The following is a 24,110-nucleotide window of genomic DNA, read 5'->3' as shown; positions in this document are numbered from 1 at the left end:
TATTTGTTACAGAGTGCGTCTGCTATAAGTTATCAGTGCTCAGAGTTAATTTTGAGACATTTCTTCTCTTTTTTCTGAAACTGATGAAAACTAGACTATGCTCAATTAAAGCTACAGACCACCAGTTTGTCTTCATTATCCACCACGGCCTAGTGGATGTGTTGTACCTCTATTTATATCAAACTGGTTTCTGAGCTCTTCCTCCTTCAAAGCCACTTTGTTAACAGCAAAAGTGACCTCTGGAGCTGGGCTTTCTGAGGCGAGAGTTTACACTCCATTGCCTCTCTTTAATGCCGGCATGAGCCTTCAATAGCGGAGGCTGGCCCAGGCCCAGCGGGCCACAGGCTCACAATGAGCTCACTGTCTGTGGGCTGAGATCAGCTCCCTCTGCTCTTCTCTCCCTCGTCCTATCCTTCCTTGTCTCCTCTCCGTCGCAAACGCCACACACAGAGCCACTGTGCTCAAGATGTCCTCCAATTTTTCACTTTGTCGCAGGTTTGACAGATGGTGACATGTGTTTTGTTTTTGTTGTCTGTGGTCTGTGGAGGAGCTCAAGTAGAGTCATCCATCCAAGCCTGGTGGTTAACTTGTTAATTAGGCTGTAAATTATGAAGTAATTATTCTATTATTTTGAGCATTAATAACAAAACTTTGGTACTGCCTTTTTCCCTCCCATGAGACAGTCCATTACTAAAGAATTGGCCAAACACTGTACAACTGAATAGGTTTTTAAATCATTTTTATTCTCTCTTCAAATATTTTAACAACCAATCCTATCCTATTCCGTGGAGAAGCCTCTTGAAGCCATCCAAAATAATCAAGTCATGTGAAGCTGGAAAGAACACTACCAATCATGTGAATCCCACACAACGGTTCTCATGACTAGGCTATAAAACAATGTTTCAGACATAACAGCTCTGCTTGGTTCCCCATCTATGCCCAACATGGCTTCTACCCCTCAAATAGTCATCAGAGTTTTACGATCTTGGAGAGGTTGTTAAGGTCGATACATTGGCATGAATGAATGGAATTCGAGAACGTCCTCTTGAATCGATTATAGCCTTCCCGCGTCTGCAGCCGGCCAGATAAAGGGCGAGATGTTTCCACAGCAGCCTTGCTGTCTGGGCTGTGTTTGCGTCTGAAAGAGATAGGGGTTTTGAATGTAAAGGGAGACACAGGAAGGATGAGATAATGGGGTGTGTGCGTGCTTCTCAGTACGGCCATGCGTAGAGCAGCGGATGATGACATCATACCATGAAATGCCTGTAAATCCTTGTGCATCAGTGAGAATGTGTCAAGCCAGGCCCCCTGCCCGTCAAAGCCAGGAAGAACCTGCTCAAATCAAGGAAGTTGCACTGTCCCTGATGAGCCATCCAGCTGTGCCTGAGTCCCCCCCCCCCACCCTGTTTTCCTCAGGCATCCCTTCCTCCAGAACAACCCATCCAGCTCTGGCCTCTCTCCTCTCTCCAGTTCACTCTTTCAAACCAGCTCTCTCCCTCCATCAGAAGACCGGGCCAGGACGGCCTCTCTCTCTGTGACAATACTGAGCCAAATTAGAATAGTTACGGCTACTGTAGCGAAGGACATTAGCATTTTGTAAGAGTTTGTGCGTGCAGCGTCTCATGGTTGAATGATTGCCCTCCTTCCACCACAAGTGTTATTTTATTGATGTATATCATGTTAACTGTGCTGGGCTGGAATCGCAAATGAGCTCATCCAGGACAGAAATTGAATCCGAACGTTCCCTCCTGAAGGCCAGGTCAAGACAAAGCCTCACCTTCAGGGAAATTGCACAATTCCTCTGATGCCTTTTAAAGGGTCTTGGTCTATTGCACAGGCATGTGTTGTTACTGTGTCCAGGGGTGTGAAAGACCTTAATATCACAGAGAGAGAGAGAGAGAGAGAGAGAGAGAGAGAGAGAGAGAGAGAGAGAGAGAGAGAGAGAGAGAGAGAGAGAGAGAGAGAGAGAGAGAGAGAGAGAGAGAGAGAGAGAGAGAGAGAGAGAGAGAGAGAGAGAGAGAGAGAGAGAGAGAGAGAGAGAGAGAGAGAGAGAGAGAGAGAGAGAGAGAGAGAGAGAGAGAGAGAGAGAGAGAGAGAGAGAGAGAGAGAGAGAGAGAGAGAGAGAGAGAGAGAGAGAGAGAGAGAGAGAGAGAGAGAGAGAGAGAGAGAGAGAGAGAGAGAGAGAGAGAGAGAGAGAGAGAGAGACTTTTGACTTTTTGTCTTTCTTTATTGAAACATTCTCATTTCATTTAACACTCACCCCCCCCTAAAAATAAAAAAATAAAAATATATCCTGTACTGCATACATGTACCATACTCACCTTTCCATCTACCACATGATACAAACCAACATCACCATACACAAAAACAATACCCTCTCCTACAACCGTATATCCAAAACATCTTCCCCAGCAATACAGACAGCCCCCCCAACACACCATATCTCCTCAAACATCTCCACACATTTGATCAGTTTATAGAACTCAAACTCAACCCTAAGGCGCGCAGAGACCATCCCATTAAACAATAGTAAAGGGTCTGTTATCCCCCCACCTTTGACCCTGTTTCTCCTTGTTAGCCAAATAGCTAATTTTGCCTGAGCAAACAGAAAATTCAACAAAACACATTTTTCTTTCTCCTTACTCGAATACCTGTATCCCATTATAAACATCCCAACAGCAAAAACCACCCCCAACCTCTCACACAGACATTCCAACAGAGACATTAATGGCATTAACCTGGTGCACACAGAAAACACATGAATCACAGTTTCATTCATTTGACAGAAAGGACACCCCTGCCCAATTCCCGGATCAACACGTGCCAACCAGCTGTTAGTGGCCAGGGCTCCATGAAGAACCCTCCACTGGAGGTCCCCTGACCTCTTTGGTACTGGGGGTTTGTAGAGCGCCCTCCATCTAAAACCCACCATACTCTCCGCCCCACATACCCCCTGCCACTGATGTGCCTTCACTCCTGTTAGACTTCTAATGTTCCTAACCTTAACGCAGAGGTTGTAGAGAGCTTTACCTCCCACCCCCTCAAATTCCCCCAGGCTCGGAGTGTTAAAATCTAACAAGTCCTCCAGACCCCCTTGCCAGTCTCCAGTCTCTGCCGTCACCTGCAGTGGCGGAAACATTGGTGGCCCCTCTCCCTTTGGCCTCTCAAACACCCCCCTTACCTGCTCAGACAGTGCCTCCTGGACCTCCTCCAGGAATCTCTCCAACAGTCTAAGAGACGTTATTCCTGTTTGTTGCGCCAAGACCTCCGGGGTTTTCCACCCCTCCTCTCCCAGCAGTCTCAGGTCACCTAGCCTTCGTAAACCCCCTGCCATCAGTTGCCTCTGCAGGGTGGCAGACTGAACCGATCTCAAAGGGATGGCTGGGTTGTGGAAAATAGGCTCCTCCCACACCCACTGCCCAGGCTCCACACCCCCTTCTCGTATGGGCCTTAGCAGCTGCCAGGCCCTCAGCACCGCAGAGTAAAACTCTGAGAGACCTGCTGTACTCAGCCTCTCCAGCTTCATGAGGAACAGCTGCCGGTCCAACCCTAATCCACCAGCTCTCCTCAGCAGTGCGCATGCTGGTTCCCTCCAGCCAACATCGGTATGATACAGCAGTCTCTGTACCGCCTTTAGCCGGAAAGCAGCCATCCTGCTCTCCAGTTCCACCAGGCCCTGTCCTCCTTCGTGGACGGTCATGTACAACACTGCTGCCTTCAGCCAGTGATGTCCCGACCAAAAGAAATCCACCAGCTTGCGTTGCAGGTCTGCAAGCAGACCGGCGGGGGGGTTGAGGACAGCCAGTTTATGCCACAAGGAAGATGCCACCAGGTTGTTAATTATCAGCACCCTCCCTCTATATGACACTTGGGATAGGAGCCACCTCCACCTGGCCAGTCTTGACACCACTGCCTGTGACAGCCCCTCCCAGTTCTTCCTGACCCACCTCTCCGAGCCCAGGTACACCCCCAACACTTTAAGCCCTTCACAACCCCACTGCAAACCCCCTGGAAGCAGAGGAGGAGCCCTATCCCCCCATGCCCCACATAACAGAGCTTTGCTCTTTCCCCAGTTTACCTTAGCTGATGAAGCTCCCTCGTACACCTTCAGACTGGTCTCTAGTTCCTGCATATCTTGCCCATCCCTGACCATCACAGAAACATCATCTGCGTATGCTGAGACTGCTATTCCTGTCACCACCCCCATGCCTGTCCAGCACACTCCCTGCAGTCTCCTGCGTAGCAGTCCTAAAAAAGGCTCAATGGCTAGTGTGTATAGCTGCCCAGATAGAGGGCATCCTTGTCTAATGCCCCGTCTCACCCAGACTGGCCTACTGAGCCCCCCTCCCACCTTAACCATACATGACACCCCAGCATACAACAGCTTCACACAGGTCACAAAACTCTTCCCAAACCCAAACACAGACATCACATTAAACAGATACTCATGATCCACTCTATCAAAAGCCTTCTCTTGATCTAAAGAGACCAGTCCAAAGTTCACATTAGAACCTCTCGACAAGTCCAACATGTCCCTAATCAAGAACAAGTTGTCCGTGATTGAGCGTCCCGGTACACAATATGTCTGGTCCTTGTGTATTATAGAGTCCAGATGGGACTTCAGTCTGTTAGAGAGGACCTTGGCAAAAATCTTGTAGTCCGCACAGAGTAATGCCACAGGCCTCCAGTTCTTAAGTTCACACAAGTCCCCTTTTTTGGGCAGGAGAGTCAGAGCCGCCCGACGGCAGCTCATCGGCAACTCTCCTACCCCGATGCATTCACGCAAGACGCAAAAGAAATCCTGTCCAATTATTCCCCAGAATTTTTTGTAAAACTCCACTGGGAGTCCATCGACCCCCGGTGCACGACCGGGGGACATCTGGGTTACGGCCTCTGCCAGTTCATGTGACAACAGAGGAATGTCCATTTCATCCCTCTGTGCCCGAGAGAGCTTAGGGAGTCCTGCGAACAAGACCTGAGCACACATAGGATCACACATTTCTGCCCTATACAATTCAGTATAAAACTCCACAGTCCGCTCCCGCATCTCCCCCACCACAGAGGTCACCCGCCCATCAGACAGCCGTAGACAATGCATACCCTTGGCTTCACTGCTCTGTCTTTCCAAACCAAAGAAGAAGGAGCTGGGAGCATCCATCTCCTTGAGCATGGAGAACCTAGCTCTTACAAGTGCTCCCTTTGCTTTAACCTGGAAAAAACTGCCCAGGTCCCTACGTAATTCGGCTAAATTAGCCTGGAGGCCTACATTGCCTTGCCCCACCATCTCTACCTCCATCTCACTAATACACCGCTCTAGTTCCCCCAATACTCTCCTAGCCTCTGATGATGAGAGAGCTGTGTACTGTTGACAGAAAAGCCGAATCTGCACTTTCCCCACATCCCACCATTGACTCAGAGACTCATACTCCTCTCTTCGCTGCCCCCACCTTTCCCAAAAGGTCTGGAAAACTGAGCAAAAAGTGGCATCTTGTAAGAGCTTTACATTGAACTTCCAATAAGATGCCTGCCGGGGCCCTGGTGAAATAGACAGCCGAGCCATGGTTATGTGATGGTCCGAAAAACCCACTGGGAGAATGGTAGCGCCCAGCAGCCTATTGCTCTGATTCCTAGATATGTAAAAACGATCAAGTCGGGCTGCACTCACCCTAGCCCCAAAAACCTTCACCCATGTATACTGTCTTGTGTTTGGATGTTTAGTTCTCCAAACATCCACTAGGTCAAACTGATTAATGATGTCCCCTAACACTCCCACTGACACTGAATGAGGCTCTTCCCCATTTCTGTCTTTTGTAAAATCCATTGTACAGTTCCAGTCACCTCCGATCACCAGCGTCTCCTCAGGCGCTACTTGTGAGAGTTCCTGTCTAAGACTCCCAAATAGAACCCCTCTTTCTCTCCCTGTGTTAGGCGCATACACATTTATAAAAACAAAACCCATGCTGTTAATTTCTGCTTTAACAACAAGCAACCTACCCTTACACACTTCCTTTGAGGAGCAAATTTTTACAGACAGACCCGGTGCAAAAAGGACTGCCACCCCTGCACTAAGATTTGTCCCATGGCTCAACACACTTGCCCCTTTCCACCAGAGCCCCCAGTCGACTTCATTCACCACATCACTATGCGTCTCCTGCAGAAATAACACATGTACTTTTTTTTGTTTTACATATTCACCCAACACACTCCTCTTTCCCGCATCTCTGGCGCCATTTATATTAAGCGAGCCTACCCGAAGAGTCTCCATAAGAAGTGGGAGAAAAGCCAGCAGAGAAATAGACCAATAGCAAAGCTCAAAAAGCCCCAGTGTCAGAAAGAAATTAAACATTTAAACAGTGTCTGAAGGTAAACCTTTACGCACTGTTGTAACCCACTTCCTCAACCTAAACCGTTTCCTGGGTGAGAGGACACCATGCCCCTCATTTCTCATTGCATGTTTTACTGATCTTACAAACTTTCTAGGATCAGGAAAAAAAGCCTCAAGATTAACTTTTTTCCCCTTAGTCTCATTCAGGAACCTTGTCAGTTCTCTCAACGTGTACTTAGACCCCTCTGGTTGACTGGCTGTCAGCTCCGGGCCAATTGAAGAAGAGTCTGAAAAAAATAACTCCTCATCCTCTTCCTCAGACTCACTTTCCTCCTCTTCTCTATCTCCCACCCTGACCACCTGCTCTTTCTCTCTGGTTAGGGCCTCACCCACAGCAACAGGCAACATTTCCATTGTGCCTTTGCCCACACCCTTTTTCCTTTTCCGCTTGACACCCTCCTCCTCCACCCCTAATCTCTTACACTTCCCCACTATACTCTCCTCATCCACTAGAATAACCTGACTAGACCCAGTATCATCTACACCACCCTCCATAGCATGACTAGGCCCAGCATCATCTACACCACCCTCCATAGCATGACTAGGGCCAGCCTCAGCTACCCCACCATCCATAGCCTGACTAGACTCAGCCTCTTCTATACCACCATCCATATCCTGCCTAGACCCAGCACCCTTTACACCACCCTCCATAGCATAACTAGGCCCAGCCTCAGCTACCCCACCATCTCTAGCCTGACTAGACCCGGCCTCTGCTTCCCCACCATCTCTAGCCTGACTAGACCCAGCCTCCACTACCCCACCATCTCTAGCCTGACTAAACTCAGCTACAGCTACCCCACCATCTCTAGCCTGACTAGGCCCAACCTCATCTACACCACCATCTCTAGCCTGACTAGGCCCAGCCTCTGCTGTCTGCATCTCCTTACCCCCTGCACTTTGACCTCGATTTCCCCCACTGGCGCCTGTACCCTCACCTTGTCTACGGCCTTTGTGTGGGCACGCAAAACTCTTGTGCCCCAAATCCCCACATTCAAAACACCGTAGACTATCTGTGCTGGCAAAACCTGCATAGAGCCCCTCCCCATGTCTCACTTTAAAGTGCACATTTAGCTGTTGCTCGTTGTTGTTCAGAAACATAAACACTTGCCTCCGGAACGAAACAACGTGTTTAACGGCATCTGCCTGAAACCCTGCTGACAGTACACGGAAACCGCTAGCAAACTTACCAAAACGACTCAGCTCTTTCCTAATTTGATCATCCGTAATAAACGGAGGCAAATTTGCCACTACAACTCTTGTTGAAGGGGTAGAGAGAGGTGAAATTGACACCAACACATCCCTTACAAATATTCCGCTAGCAATTAGCCTACCAACCAAATTAGCCCTTTTCATGAACACAACCACAGCTTTGTTCATTCTAGAAGCAGAATGTATAAACTCAGCTCCTACCTGTTCACCGACCGCGAGCAGAACCTCCTCCACCTTAACTCCGTTCTCAGGAACACACCTGAATCCATGCTGTATAGACAGCGTCTCCTCCGCGCTAGGCTGAGAAGCCATCGCGCACACCACAACTTCCAAACCCCAGGAAAGTTTCTCTGTCCTCTTCCACCCTAACTTTGAAAAAAAAACTTTGGATACCGCTAAAACAAATATTGCATTAACCCTCCACCATAGAAAATAACATGTAAAGAAAGGAATCAAGAAAGTTAGTTAGGATAGAGCTTTCCACACCAAACACTCAAACTCCAAAAACACCCAGCATGCACTGCGAGAGAGAGAGAGAGAGAGAGAGAGAGAGAGAGAGAGAGAGAGAGAGAGAGAGAGAGAGAGAGAGAGAGAGAGAGAGAGAGAGAGAGAGAGACTGTAGCGGAGACGGTGAAAGGCTGTTGGCCTCAGCTCAGAAAGAAGAGGGGGAAAACCCATTTGGAGAAGGGAGAAGAAAATGAAACATGTCCCGCTTCTGAGGCTGGTTTAATATCAAACGGTTTCCAATGTAGTTCTTTAGATGTGGTCAAAAAATTTGATTATTACGTCAAAGAATTAATATTTGCGACGCAAAGCAAACATTAATATGACCGGCTGCCACGCTAACAGATTCCGCTAAGTGAGGATGAATGGAGAGGAGATGTACAGTACCTACTTGAATGCCCAGCAGCAACCCAAACTCACAGCGTCAAGACAAAGATGGAAACCAGTAGCACCTCTCTCTCTGTTCCTAAGAGATGGTGAAGACCCGCTAGATTTGAACACGACACGTTACATTCGTCACTTGTTACATCACAGCGACAATTCCACATTTCACATGAATTCATCGGAATGCTTTGTAGTGCACCCATCTCGCCGTCTCGTAGCTCGGGGTGAAATTCCTGAGATAATTAGGAAATCTAATCAAATCAATGTTTATTGGTCCCGTACAGTTGATGTTATAGCAGGTGCAGCTAAATACTTTGGTTACTAGCTCAAATCAAATTTTATTTGTCACATACACATGTTTAGCAGATGTTAATGCGAGTGTAGCGAAATGCTTGTGCTTCTAGTTCCTACAGTGCAGTAATATCTATCAAGTAATCTAACAATTCCCCACCAACTACCTAATACACACAAATCTAAAGGGATGGAATAAGAATATGTACATATAAATATATGAATGAGCGATGGCCGAGTGGCATAGGCATGGTGCAATAGAGGGTATAAGGTACAGTATATACATATGAGATGAGTAATGTAAGATATGTAAACATTATTAAAGTGCCATTATTAAACTGACTAGTGATCCATTTATTAAAGTGGCCAATGATTTGAGTCTCTATGTAGGCAGCAGTCTCTCTGAGTTAGTGATGGCTGTTTAGCAGTCTTATGGCCTTGATATAGCTGTTTTTCAGTCTCTCGGTCCCAGCTTTGATGCACCTGTACTACCTCGCCTTCTGGATGGTAGCTGGGTGAACAGGCAGTGGCTCGGGTGGTTGTTGTCCTTGATGATCTTTTTGGCCTTCCTGTGACATCGGGTGCTGTAGGTGTCCTGGAGAGCAGGTAGTTTGCCCCCGGCGATGTGTTGTGTAGACCGCACCACCCTCTGGAAAGCCTTGCGGTTGAGGGCGGTGCTGTTGCCGTACCAGGCGGTGATACAGCCCGACAGGATGCTCTCGATTGTGCGTCTGTAAAAGTTTGTCAGGGTTTTAGGTGACAAGCCAAATTTCTTCAGCCTCCTGAGGTTGAAGAGGCGCTGTGGCGCCTTCTTAACCACACTGTTTGTGTGGGTGGACCATTTCAGTTTGTCTGTGATGTGCACGCCGAGGAACTTAAAACTTTCCAACTTCTCCACTACTGTCACTTCGATGTGGATAGGGGGGTGCTCCCTCTGCTGTTTCCTGAAGTCCAAGATCATCTCCTTTGTTTTGTTGACGTTGGAGTAGCTCCTAACAATGCAATAAGCAAATATACAAATATTCAACAAAACATTGCACTATGTATAGGAATAATCCTCAAATCAAATCAAACATTTAGAAATGAAATAATTTGGGTCATTGACGTCCATGAAAAGCTGATAAGGTTTAGCCTAGAGACAAGTGTTACTCCTTTGGTGAATACAGGAAAATACACTGAATACTAAATACTATGAAGGAAGAGATGCACCCCTGTCTTGAATGATTGACTACGGTACCTCACAGGAGTCAATCTAATAATGCATCACAATCCTTTCCGTCCACCTTTCCACTGCGCATCATGACTCTCCCAGATTGGATGGAAACTCTTTAAACCTATTAAGGCGTGTATTCCCAGAAACGATCGGGTTATTGATGTCTTCAGGGGTAAAAAGCCCATCTAACATAGAAGTGCTCCTCCTTGGTAGAGATACAGATTGGACAGAAGACTGTCTACAGGGCTACGATGGAGTTCTGCTCCTGATGAGTCATTGCCGGTGTGAGCAGCTCTCTCTCTCTTATGCTATATTGGTCATGGTCTATTATAGTCCAATCTGAGAACTCGGCACATGGCACTTAGGCTATGAAACTTCATATGGGAAATCTGGTCAGTTATGTTCCCACCTTTCCCTCTATAATCTAGCTCACTGCTAGTAGATATGATGGGTACAGTACCAAACTGTGCTTCTGGGCCTTTACTTTGGGTCAGCCCCATGCTCTGCCTCTTACTGTGGGTCAGCCCCATGCTCTGCACCTTACTGTGTGTCAGCCCCATGCTCTGCCTCTTACTGTGGTTCAGCCCTATGCTCTGCCTCTTACTGTGAGTCAGCCCCATGCTCTGCCTCTTACTGTGAGTCAGCCCCATGCTCTGCCTCTTACTGTGAGTCAGCCCCATGCTCTGCCTCTTACTGTGAGTCAGCCCCATGCTCTGCCTCTTACTGTTAGTCAGCTCCATGCTCTGCCTCTTACTGTGGGTCAGCCCCATGCTCTGCCTCTTACTGTGAGTCAGCTCCATGCTCTGCCTCTTACTGTGGGTCAGCCCCATGCTCTGCCTCTTACTGTGAGTCAGCCCCATGCTCTGCCTCTGTGGGTCAGCCCCATGCCCTGCCTCTTACTGTGGGTCTGCCCCATGCGCTGCCTCTTATACTTTGAGTCAGCCCCATGCTCTGCCTCTTACTGTGAGTCAGCCCCATGCTCTGCCTCTTACTGTGAGTCAGCTCCATGCTCTGCCTCTTACTGTGAGTCAGCCCCATGCTCTGCCTCTTACTGTGGGTCAGCCCCATGCTCTGCCTCTTACTGTGGGTCAGCCCCATGCTCTGCCTCTTATTGTGAGTCAGCCCCATGCTCTGCCTCTTACTGTGAGTCAGCTCCATGCTCTGCCTCTTACTTTGAGTCAGTCCCATGCTCTGCCTCTGTGGGTCAGCCCCATGCTCTGCCTCTTACTGTGGGTCAGCCCCTAGCTCTGCCTTGGTGACAAGAGCCCAGCCCTCGTCAGACTCACAGCCAGAACTGACCACAAAGGTCTATCTGGCGTCAGTGGCGAGCCACTGGAGCCCGGAGGAAGGGACTCACTGCAGAAGGGAAGGGAGCTGATGGCCTTTGTCTTATCTGTGGTACTCCAGCTCTGCCAGGCATGTGACACAGCTGAGAGGCCTGAGGAGGCGCTGATGCTGGCAGCCGAACCACAGTTAGTTCCCATGACCTCACACCTCACCACCCCCCTTACGCTCCTCTACTGCCACTCTCTGGTGCTAACCTGGCCGGCAGCCACGACCTTGGGTTCATTTGGAGCCCACTGCTTCCGGGGACTGATGGATGCCTCCCATTGTGTCAGTTTGGTCTGGTGGCAGACAGTTTGGTCTGGTGGCAGACAGTTTGGTCTGGTGGCAGACAGTTTGCCGCAGACAGTTTGGTCTGGTGGCAGACAGTTTGGTCTGGTGGCAGACAGTTTGCCCTGGTGGCAGACAGTGCTTTATGTGGTGTTATACGAGTGCGAGGAATGAAGTCTTAGAAACATGATCTGGTGGCAATTACTTGGACTACAAGCAATCATTCTTTACCTACTAAATGTATTATAACTTTGTAACTCTGTAATATGATCATAATGATCAATACTTTGTATTTATGTACCTTTTTTCGAAATGTTTTTTTTCTTCTTTTTTGAGTGGCAGCCCACAGGTAAATACGATATGAACTGAATATTGAATTATATTCATTTGTATATTGTACCTGTACCCCCCCAACGAAAAAATTACAAAATGAATAAAAATGTGGTTACAAAACAAATCACAAATATTTCCATCACAGTGCCTATTAACTGGAGTGCAAGGCAATGTTGACAGATGTTAAGTAATGTACAGTAGCATCAACCACCAGTATGTGTAGAGCTGTTCTGACTCTACAGTAACTTACTGTAATCTGAAGAAGTTATGCAACCCAGTGTCACATTTGGTTACAATTAATCAAATCCACTCGAGTTAAGAAAATTAAATCACTGGAACACTGTTTGATCGAAACGCAACTTGTCTGTTAACCCATTGGTGCCCCCGTTCACCTCAGCCAATTAGATGAGAAGGAGCTCAGTGATTGGCTTGTTGTCTGCAAACTGTCCCAACCTCGCTGTTACTTCAAATGGGTCCCTCCTTCTTCTTCCTGATTCTCTAGCCGTTAAACCAGAGCATCTCTCTCTCTCTCTCTCTCTCTCTCTCTCTTCTCTCTCTTCTCTCTCTCTTCTCTCTCTCTCTCTCGCTCTCTCTCTCTCTCCTCTCTCTCTTCTCTCTCTCTTTCCTGCTGACTGTAAATCACATTGATGCTCTGCTTTCTTCCTAGAGAGCTGTGTTTCTGTCATCAGCCCACCAGTTCTGTGATACAGGGCTCTAAAATAACAAGACTGTAAATACAGAGAAAGATGGCCTTTGCAGTATTACGCCTACCGATGGACATAGCCGACATACAGTCTTAGACAAAAGGGTGTTATTTAGACCTTAAAAGGAACCGACCCCTGTTGGTTCCATGTAGAACCCTTTTGGTTCCAGGTAGAGCCCTTTTGGGTTCCATGTATAACCCTTTCCACAGAAGATTCTACATGGAATAAAAAAGAGTTCTACCTGGAACCAAAAAGGGTTCTCCTTTGGGGACAGCCGAAGAACCCTTTTTTCTAAGAGTGTAGCTTTCAGCAGGTTTACACTCAGCTTCCCTCAATTCCCCAGCCTAATAGCGACAAGGTACACTATCAGCCCTTATCTCTGTAATGCAGAGGTTTGGCACTACAAAGCTTTCCTTTGAAAGACTCCTCGATTCCTCCTCCATTTTGTGTGCCTGTGAAATGTCTGGATCCTGAGGCTTTTGAAATGTTTAGTCAAATTACATTTCGTTCCTGGTGCAGACAATGACCTTCAACCTGTTTGAAGGGAGTATCTCATTTGATGGCAAACTCACCAAGCTCAGTAAAGTTGGCTATGTTCTGTAAAATGACTTTGGTGTACATCTGTCAGCCAGTGATACATTTGGTACAAGACCTCATTTCAGTTTGAAAGAGGGATTTTGGGGAATGGGCCATAGCCGATGAGTATGCTAAATGCTGACACTGTATAATTTCTCTCCCCATTTCTCTCTCTCTCCCCATTTCTCTCTCTCTCCCTTTCTCCCTCTCTCTCTCTCCCACTACCCCCCCCCCCCCCGCTCTCTCTCCCACTACCCCCCCCTCTCTTTCTCCCTCTCTCTCCCACTACCCCCCCTCTCTCTCTCCCACTACCCCCCCCCCTCTCTCTCCCTCTTTCTCTCTCTCCCTCCCAGACCGAGAGGACCAATCAATTCTTTGCACGTGAGTAACCTCTGAGCCATGTCTGCTCAGCCCTTTTCTTCTCTCTTTCTGTGTTCTGTGTTGCATGTGGGTTGCTGGATTTACAGGAAAGTGTCTTCTCAGTTTGATTCCTTGCAATCAGCCTGCATAGTATCATACCACACTGGTTTGGACCAGATGGTTTAGAAAGGCCATGCAGCACCAGCTTAATTGCATAACATTCACAATTCAATTATCTTAGTTATGTGCGTCTCTTCCTCACTTAGTCCCGGAAATGAAATGGGGAAATTACCTGCCGCATTGCATTCCTGCAGAAGCTCTATTCAACTAAGAATGAAGTGTAGCTTATTGAAGCCGACGTGAATGTACTTAGCACTGATTATAGGTCGAAAGAGGAATCAATTGAATTGAACTAGAACAGAGCCAGAGGCCTCTATAACTATTTTAAAAGGAGCAACTCGGTAACACAGAACAGTGAGACACTTACGGGAAAGAGACTTAAGCTTGGGGCAGGGAAGCTGGGAAATGTTTGGTATTTCTGGCACACACACACACACACACACACACACAACCCCTACCCGTTGGCTGTATTCCAGTCTAGCGCCCAATATCTACAGATGACAGGAATGCTGCCAAGAAAAATGTCAGCATGGCATCTCATCGTAAGCCTCTGTGACAGGCCTACACCGATGATGTGTGAAAGAGTATACAGGGTAAAGTTTCTCCAAGTGTGTGTGTGTGTGTGTGTGTGTGTGTGTGTGTGTGTGTGTGTGTGTGTGTGTGTGTGTGTGTGTGTGTGTGTGTGTGTGTGTGTGTGTGTGTGTGTTCTCTCCCTGCGCTGGTCTGAACCCGATCCACCACCACCCAAAATTTCCCTGGAACCCCCAGGGCTACAAGCCACCAGTCAACAAATATTTTCCTAGCCTCTCACTATACATGACTAAGTCTGGGGGAGCATGGAAGAATTTGGATGGATGTCGGAAGTGTGGCTTGAACACTATCATAAAATCTCACATCTGCTATGATGCATTTATATGCCAACTGTGACTGTGACACACACACACACCCACTGTAGGAGACGGTGGTCATAGCAATGTAAACGCTGCACAGAGATGCCATGTGATTATAAGTCAGTCCCTGAGAATATGAGCCGTCTCCTCTTCAGCAAGGCGACCCAACTTTGACACAATCACTCACGCACGGGCCGTGTCCAAAATAGCAACCTAATGCCTATATAAGTGCACTACTTTTGACCAGAGCCCGTCATTTCATACGCAGCCAGAAATACCCTCTGCTCCCGGTGGTTATTGAGCTCAACACTAAACACACAACTCATCAGGCGTACAGCATATTCATAGTATTAGACTAGACTACCATAGGACTTGGCCACATGGCCAGGTAAGGGGAATCTGAAAGGAACAAACAACACATGATTTTGTTATAGTAATTGGTTTTACACTCAGTGAGTATTCAGGGGCCTTGTCATTTATTTGAAGATCATCATGTCGTTAGTTTTATTTTGCAGATGATTTTGCTCAAATAGGTATAACCTAGCGTTGAGCTTGAGATCGGGGAGAAAGTTCAATGTTAACCGCCAGCGATTACGTAGAATGAGTACCTATTGTAAAACCACTGGTATGCATTGTGTGTTGATGTTACTGTACAGTAAGTGGCACTTGGGGATAGGACTCTGTCTGCATGGCTTGAAGAGCTTGCAAAAACATACTTCCTTGCTCTAAAGCTGTCATCGCTGTGGGTCCGTGAGAACCACCCTCAACCACAGCCGCTGAACTAAACTAGCGCAAAGAAAATAAACAGCACATATAGATACACAAAAGCTCTGCTACAACGCCTCATCCGATAAACCTCTCAAATGTGGTTTATTTTCACTTAATTTGTTGTTTAGCGGAGTTGCACGGAGCAGAGCTTGGCTAGCTCTCTCACCCCCAGCTCAAGACTGTTTATGGAGTTTCCCAAGTGCCATAATCTCCTCACAAAAACATCTGCCAGTCAGAAAGACAGTTCTGACACACACACACACACACACACACACACACACACACACACACACACACACACACACACACACACACACACACACACACACACACACACACACACACACACACACACACACACACACGTCATTCTTCTCCATCAACTAACCCAGGAATCTGTCTTGTATGTTTTCTGTCTTCTCAGAGGTGAATCTGGTGCTGGCAAGACAGAAAACACTAAAAAGGTCATCCAGTACCTTGCACATGTGGCTTCCTCCCATAAAGGAAAAAAAGACCACAGCATTCCTGTAAGTGTACGTTTCTGTCTTTTCTTTCTCTATATTCCCCCTACCATGTTTATCTCCCTACCACACCTCTAGATCTCCCCCTAAACCCTGTTCTGAAGGCCACAGTTACAGTATGTCTTTCTATTGAGGGGTAAGTGATGAAAGAGGAGTTAACAACTTGTACGGCCCAAATTGTCCCCCTAATACCAGGCCAGTCTGATCCACAATGTCCCCTAATACCAGGCCAGTTTGATCCACAATGTTCGCCTAATACCGGGCCAGGCTGATCCACAATGTCCGCCTAATACCGGGCCTTTCTGATCCACAATGTCCCCCTAATACCAGGCCAGCCTGATCCACAATGTCCCCCTAATACCAGGCCAGTCTGATCCACAATGTCCGCCTAATACCGGGCCAGGCTGATCCACAATGTCCGCCTAATACCGGGCCTTTCTGATCCACAATGTCCCCCTAATACCAGGCCAGCCTGATCCACAATGTCCCCCTAATACCAGGCCAGCCTGATCCACAATGTCCCCCTAATACCAGGCCAGTCTGATCCACAATGTCCGCCTAATACCGGGCCAGACTGATCCACAATGTCCGCCTAATACCGGGCCTTTCTTATCCACAATGTCCCCTAATACCAGGCCAGTCTGATCCACAATGTCCCTTAATACCAGGCCAGTCTGATCCACAATGTCCGCCTAATACCAGGCCAGTCTGATCCACAATGTCCCCCTAATACCAGGCCAGTCTGATCCACAATATCCGCCTAATACCAGGCCAGTTTGATCCACAATGTTCCCTAATACCGGGCCAGGCTGATTCACAATTTCCCCCTAATACCAGGCCAGTCTGAGCCACAATGTCGGCCTTATACCAGGCCAGTTTGATCTACAATGTCCCCCTAATACCAGGCCAGTCTGATCCACAATGTCCCCTAATACCAGGCCAGCCTGATCCACAATGTCCCCCTAATACCAGGCCAGTCTGATCCACAATGTCCGCCTAATACCAAGCCAGTCTGATCCACAATGTCCCCCTAATACCAGGCCAGCCTAATCCACAATGTCCCTCTAATACCAGGCCAGTCTGATCCACAATGTTCGCCTAATACCGGGCCAGGCTGATCCACAATGTCCGCCTAATACCGGGCCTTTCTGATCCACAATGTCCCCCTAATACCAGGCCAGCCTGATCCACAATGTCCCCCTAATACCAGGCCAGTCTGTCATTCTATATGTCCGCCTAATACCGGGCCAGGCTGATCCACAATGTCCGCCTAATACCGGGCCAGGCTGATCCACAATGTCCGCCTAATACCGGGCCTTTCTGATCCACAATGTCCCCCTAATACCAGGCCAGCCTGATCCACAATGTCCCCCTAATACCAGGCCAGCCTGATCCACAATGTCCCCCTAATACCAGGCCAGCCTGATCCACAATGTCCCCCTAATACCAGGCCAGTCTGATCCACAATGTCCGCCTAATACCGGGCCAGGCTGATCCACAATGTCCCCTAATACCAGGCCAGTTTGATCCACAATGTCCCTTAATACCAGGCCAGTCTGATCCACAATGTCCGCCTAATACCAGGCCAGTCTGATCCACAATGTCCCCCTAATACCAGGCCAGTCTGATCCACAATGTCCGCCTAATACCAGGCCAGTTTGATCCACAATTTCCCCCTAATACCAGGCCAGTCTGAGCCACAATGTCCCCCTTATACCAGGCCAGTTTGATCTACAATGTCCCCCTAATACCAGGCCAGTCTGATCCACAATGTCCGCCTAATACCAAGCCAGTCTGATCCACAATGTCCCCCTAATACCAGGCCAGCCTAATCCACAATGTCCCTCTAATACCAGGCCAGTCTGATCCACAATGTTCGCCTAATACCGGGCCAGGCTGATCCACAATGTCCGCCTAATACCGGGCCTTTCTGATCCACAATGTCCCCCTAATACCAGGCCAGCCTGATCCACAATGTCCCCCTAATACCAGGCCAGTCTGTCATTCTATATGTCCGCCTAATACCGGGCCAGGCTGATCCACAATGTCCCTTAATACCAGGCCAGTCTGATCCACAATGTCCGCCTAATACCAGGCCAGTCTGATCCACAATGTCCCCCTAATACCAGGCCAGTCTGATCCACAATGTCCGCCTAATACCAGGCCAGTTTGATCCACAATTTCCCCCTAATACCAGGCCAGTCTGAGCCACAATGTCCCCCTTATACCAGGCCAGTTTGATCTACAATGTCCCCCTAATACCAGGCCAGTCTGATCCACTGGTATTTACAGTACAGTGGATTAACTCCAACCCTAGTTAATCCATATCAGATAATCCGTACGATAATGGGGGAATAATGATTATAGGACAACAGTGTCTGACAGTGAACATGGGCTGTGTGATGAGGTCACCAAAGGGTCAGGTCCTTCTGTAGTTATATGATGCTGGTACATTACCACGGCAGTCAAAAATAGGCTCATTAAGCAATTAGGCACGAGTGGGTGTGGTATATGGCCAATATATCACAGCTAAGGGCTGTTCTTAGGCACGAAGCAACGCGGAGCTATTATAAACTGGTTACCAACGTAACTAGAACAGTAAAAATACATGTTTTGTCATACCTTTCCGCCAATCATCATTCAGGGCTCAAACCACCCAGTTTATAAAAATTAACCCATTGATAAAATGTGCCAATATATAGATGTTTTTTTTTGCATAACATGCCTGTAAATGTGTTAAGAATCCATATACACGAGCTCCTGTCCCATGATGTGTGTTGCCAAAGTGAATGTATCCTACAGTAGTACCTATAGTGGGCTCTATAGATTGTGCAGGCGTGCACAACCCTCTAACATATTTGCGTTTGTTTATTTGCAACAAACAGCCAGAGTCGCCTAAACCAGTAAAACTACAGGCAAGTCTTTACACTTTCTTCTAAACACCTCATTCATGTGCATGTTGCATCACCAACTTTCTGCTCTCAAACGGACCTACTGTTATGTAAACCTAGTGACAATTTAATATATTTCTTTGTGGCTACAGCCTGTTTTGTGAAATGGCGCCGTTGGTTATTTTCTTGCACACTGTGAAGCATGTATGTGTAATGTTGACATCTGCGTAAAAATTAGACAAACAAAGTTTGGGTATTGACCCAGATTCTCTTTCTATCAGGCGGAAAATAATCATGTCGTAAGTTAACTTTAAATCTGGCATGAATATTGATGTGAATGCAACTTTTCCATGTATATCTGTGGGTCAATGCACTGTACTGTAGTGTAAAATGTGCTTGCAAATGTTGTTATTCCACACTAGATGAAACATAATCATATGCATGCCTTTGTTGTGTTTGGTCGCCACCAGTCAAAGTTTGGCAGACATGCCGTACTATGTGAGCTATTTTTGTACAATGCAGAGTAGAAGTTGAGCAGTAAGACGTTGAAATAGAGATGAATAGAGATGAGTAGAGATGAGTCTGAAGATAGAACTGACAAACACACACACACACACACACACACACACACACACACACACACACACACACACACACACACACACACACACACACACACACACACACACACACACACACACACACACACACACACACACACACACATGTTCTTCTATCCTCGTGGAGACCTAAAATGTATTACCATTCAAAATCCTATTTTCCCTAACCCCTAAACCTAACCTTAAAGCCTAACCCTAAACCTCTAACCCTAATTGTAACCCTAAACCTAACCCCTAAGCTTAAAGTAGCCTTTGTCCTCATGGAGACGTGGGAAATGTCTCCACAAGGGAGAATTGTCCTTGTTTTACTATCCTTGTGAGGGACATTTGGACATTTCAGTTCCCCACGAGGATTAGAAGAACAAGACCAAACACACACACACGGGGTCAGTTAATGGACATTACTGAAAAGCAGACTGTCTGGCTGTGGTTGTCATGACAGTAGTTAGTTCAGTAGCTTAATAATACTCTCAAGGCTTTTCAACCAGCTGCTGTAGGTCTTGTTGATATTGTTAAAAGAATGGAAACGGCACATGAGGGCAGATGAGCAGTGTTCTGAATAGAGATGTGATGCTCACTATGGCACACTGCCCCAAGGCTAATATGAGAAACATATGGATTTGCACCCGTCAGTGAGATAGCTTCTTGGAATAGAGCCTTTCAGAATAACATATCCATTCCCCTGCTTCCTGTTTTAATGTACTGCTGTACATTTCACTTAAACCGTTTGCCTTTATGCATTATTTAGCCTAGTCCAAATTGTCTTTGAGTACTACCTGTTGTCTTCCTTGGTGTGTATGTACTGTATGTATATCCTGTATGTGTGTTTAGTATCCATGACCATTAACACTTCCTGTTTATTTCCATGGTAACATTTGACAATCTGCCCCTTGACTACAGAGTGGAGCCCTGTTCTATGTGAGTAGCATGTAGTCCGTCCCTCACCTCTCTCTCACCCACCGTACTCCACTCACTAGACAAGCTCAAAACACAATGGGTAGAATATCCTGTAAAGGGGCTTCTATTGTCGCTGTGTACTATTCTGTATATCTGTCCCTTTTATGGGTGTCAATGGGGGCCCAATAGCAGCTTCTGTTTCTATCACCTTTGGGACACTAAACTAGTTTAGTTTTAATCCACTCCATGCGCTGTATGGTGTCCCTGTTCTTACCTATAGTTGGCACTGCTTCTTTCAAATATCTCAGATTCGGGAAAATAAACATTACTTCCTAGTTTAATACATACTAATAAACACGTTTCTCACTTCCTAACTGCCATATCCCATTTGAAACAATCATACACCACCAATCATAAACAGTGCATTTGTAATATGTTCCACTGTTATACTGGCAGACATTGAGCAAGACTCTTGTCAGGACCTCGTCACAATCTTTTCTCCCGCGTCCAATTTGGCTCCCGGTGAGCCTGCTGGAGAACTTTTCACTCGCGAGGTGCTGGTGCTGCCAAATAGCCATAGCAGGCTTTACTAAATAGTCAGTTGGCTTCCAGCTAGCTGGAGCTGGATTATGACTCTGGAGGAGAGCAGCTAGGGAGGGAGAGCCAAGAGGACCACTGCCCAGAGCTCAGCTGAACGGACTCCCCCAGGGAGAGAGGGCCATGACATGGTCCAAGACCTACAACAGCCTCTCCTCTGCTTAGTCTATTCAGACCCAGCCACAGAACGCCCAGCAGGGACGATAATGGGGATTTTAATCTTCGTACCTTATTGAATTCACCACGGGGTGTTGACTGTGGATTTTGCCATTTGTGTCTCAGTGGTAGTGCTACTTAGATCATTAAATGAATCCCCTTAGAACTGCTTCTTCCTGTCTTCGCAAGTCTTTCATCTTCTCCCTGCTTTGCCATGGGGGAGGAGTTTACACAGATAGAAAGTTATTCTGACCTCCCCTTGAGGAGTGGGGGTTTGTTCCTGTTCCCCAAACCACAAACACAAGTCCAGTTGCCTGCGTCATTCGCACTCTCCCAACAGTCACTGAAGTGGTATTCCGCTTGTGGACTTGGAGCAACTCTTGAAACGACTTGTAATGTCTGTCCAGCAGTGACTCTGGTTGTGGACTTGGAGAGATTTGTAATGTCTGTCCAGCAGTGACTCTGCTTGTGGACTTGGAGAGATTTGTAACGTCTGTCCATTGACTCTAGTCTGTGGAGCAGATGTGACTCCACAACCCTACCTGGCCTCTTCCTTGAAGATTTAATGGGACAGTTTTTACTGTTCCTCTGGCTCTCCAGTCTCCACAATCTGGGCCAAAGCACTGCCAAAGGCCCTGACACTGATAACAAGTGAGGTTGAACACGCTACAAAGGATGTTTCCCAAGTTACAGAGGAAAGATTGAGAATAGAGAGGAGTTATTTCACAAAAGATTACATTCATTTCGTAGTCGTGTCAATGTTAACAGGATATTAAGTGGTACACGAACAATTATGTTATCAACAACTATATGTCCCTGAGTTCTTCCAGGCCCCCACCAGTTGTTGTCACTGTAGTGATTAGCCTCTTAATGTGGCTATGATGGTTTCCAGACACTGTTCATCAGAATAAGTGTAACGCATTCCATCAACAGTCATTTTATGGTCTTCTTGCTCACATAAACCGGATTATGTGGTACAATACATGTCCCGGAGGTCTTCCAGGCCTGTCAGTTGTTGGCACGGCTAGTGATTAGCCTCCTTACATGACAATGATGTTCTCTGGAATCTGTCAGAACAAGAGTAACACACTCCGGAACGCTGGAATGTGGGTCAGCTTGTAATGCTCCTAAAGTGGACCCCTGCTGGTGTTTTGTATTCACCCCTTTGTTCCTACCCTCTCCCCAGTCTGGTCCCAGTCTGTAGACTGAGTTTGGCAGAGATTTGCAGCTTGTGGACATTAAACAGTCTCTATTATGTCCTCTGTTCTAGTTTGTTCTAAAGCGTGTGGTGTTGTCAAGTTGTGCCATAAAGCACTACGTTATAGAGACAGCGTGTGACAATGACTATAGGAAATGGTAAGACTGCACTAACAGATCTGAAACCGTGCTATAATTTACCGTCTGTGCAATCTGCCACTGGCAGGAACGGGCTTATTCAATTCATTCCTGCCTCATTGTCAGCAGCACGAAAACTCAATGAAAACAGCAGTCGGGCTCTCAGGCCCAGCTCTGGCAGCCAAAGATCACATTACGCGTCTCACGTCTGAACGCAAGGCTGATTTCCTAACCCCTAACTCATCCCACAGACATCCCTGGAAAAACGCCACCGTCTTGAGCGATCAAAATGTGTCTGGTGAGCTTGACGTAATGGGAAAATCCCATTCCCACCTAGCCGCAGAAAAGAAAAGCTCAAAGTATGGGCCATGTTATTTTTTTGGTGGGCCATCTTGGATTCCCCGGTCATGACCAAGCCTAGAATGAGGTTCTGGATGGGATCGTAATGGGCCACCTGTCTAAACATCTGCACAGGGTCATGTCCATTAGGGTACACTGTAGCAACGGAAGATGAAAACCAGTGTTTCTTATTGGACAAGTTTGGATACCACCTTTACATTTTGGAGCGTTTTGTTCCATTTCATACTTATTGAACATTCTATTCCGCCCTGGCAGTCAGCCAGATAGGGTCTACGATAGGTGTGAGAAGTGAACAGAGCACCGTTCCCTCCCTCCCTTAACGGGATCTCTAATGATGACGGATTCTTCCTTATAGGATTGAGTGTGTCTCTGGCCAATAGGATATAGTGTCTCTGGCTTGTGTCAGTGTGTTAAACAGGTTTGTTTCCCCAGTATCTGTCACTGTGCTAAACGATTGAGTCCTTTTCCTCAGGATCTCTATCTCAATCACTAACTGGAGAGATATGGCCTTCCTCTCTGAGTCGCCTCATTAGCCCCAACTCATCCAGCACCCACCCATCCGTCTGGCTCACAGCAGCTAGCTGTCCACACGTCCTAAACCACCACGCTGGAACACAGCTGTGTACTGTGGAATATATGAGACATCTGTGGATAGATTTATTGGTTTGTCTGTTGCACAAATATACTGGTACTTTTTATGATCGTACTGTGTACTTCGACAGTGTAAACAGGGATGGATTTGATTAGGTTGTTTTGCAGGCTTGATGGTTAGACAATGGCTTCCATCATCAAGATGGCGCCGACAGACATGGCAGCTCTGCTTCTCGCTCCTAAGCAACTTTACAGTATTTTTTTTTGTTATTTGATAAGCATTTCGCTACACCCGCAGTAACGTCCGCTAAATATGTGTATGCGACCAATAACATTTGATTTGATTTGATGCCTTTGATGTTGGTCTCACAGTAGAAAGAGGAGATGCAAACCCAGAGTCCAGATGGGTTTGAACATTCGCTTGAGGATGTGTTGAGCTTCAGCTGAACCATATGCGGTGTGGGGAGAGTCATTGCAGTTCTGTTGTGTTCCACCACTGAGCAACAAGGTTCTAATCCATTCCAAACCCAGAGGTTCTACACTGAGTGACCAGACGTCAGGAAACACGTGTCGTTAACGCACAGAACAGGCCCAATTTATTCAAAGAAATTAGATTCTCTCCTCTCTCTCCCTATCCCACCATCTCTTTAGTTTTAGTTGGACGTACTGTTGTAGGATATTGAGCAGAGAGACTGTAAAGTGGTTTCCTGAACATGCTCCATTGATCACATCTGTCTTTTACAGCGTTGCAATACCTGTCGTTTCACTCTCTTTTCGACTAGTTTTTATGG

The 24,110-nt window shown here is 47.0% G+C and overlaps 1 protein-coding gene across 5 annotated transcripts in view; it reads left to right on the top strand.

Annotated features, from left to right (window-relative positions):
- LOC120032938 (myosin-10) overlaps nt 1-24,110 on the top strand; it is a 96,058-nt gene that overhangs the window by 27,100 nt on the left and 44,848 nt on the right. The window contains exons 3-6 of one of the 5 annotated variants that reach the window (XM_038979209.1): nt 13,567-13,594; nt 15,776-15,878; nt 18,758-18,787; nt 20,284-20,301. In XM_038979209.1, the coding sequence (XP_038835137.1) occupies nt 13,567-13,594; nt 15,776-15,878; nt 18,758-18,787; nt 20,284-20,301 (179 nt within the window). Of the gene's footprint in view, nt 1-13,566; nt 13,595-15,775; nt 15,885-17,082; nt 17,103-18,757; nt 18,788-20,283; nt 20,302-24,110 lie in introns of all 5 variants that reach the window. The other 4 variants (XM_038979208.1, XM_038979211.1, XM_038979212.1 and 1 more) reach the window with 4 other exon arrangements.

This window comes from Salvelinus namaycush, chromosome 39, assembly GCF_016432855.1.
Source record: "Salvelinus namaycush isolate Seneca chromosome 39, SaNama_1.0, whole genome shotgun sequence".
NCBI lineage: Eukaryota > Metazoa > Chordata > Actinopteri > Salmoniformes > Salmonidae > Salvelinus > Salvelinus namaycush.
This window is presented reverse-complemented; position numbering and strand designations above follow the sequence as displayed.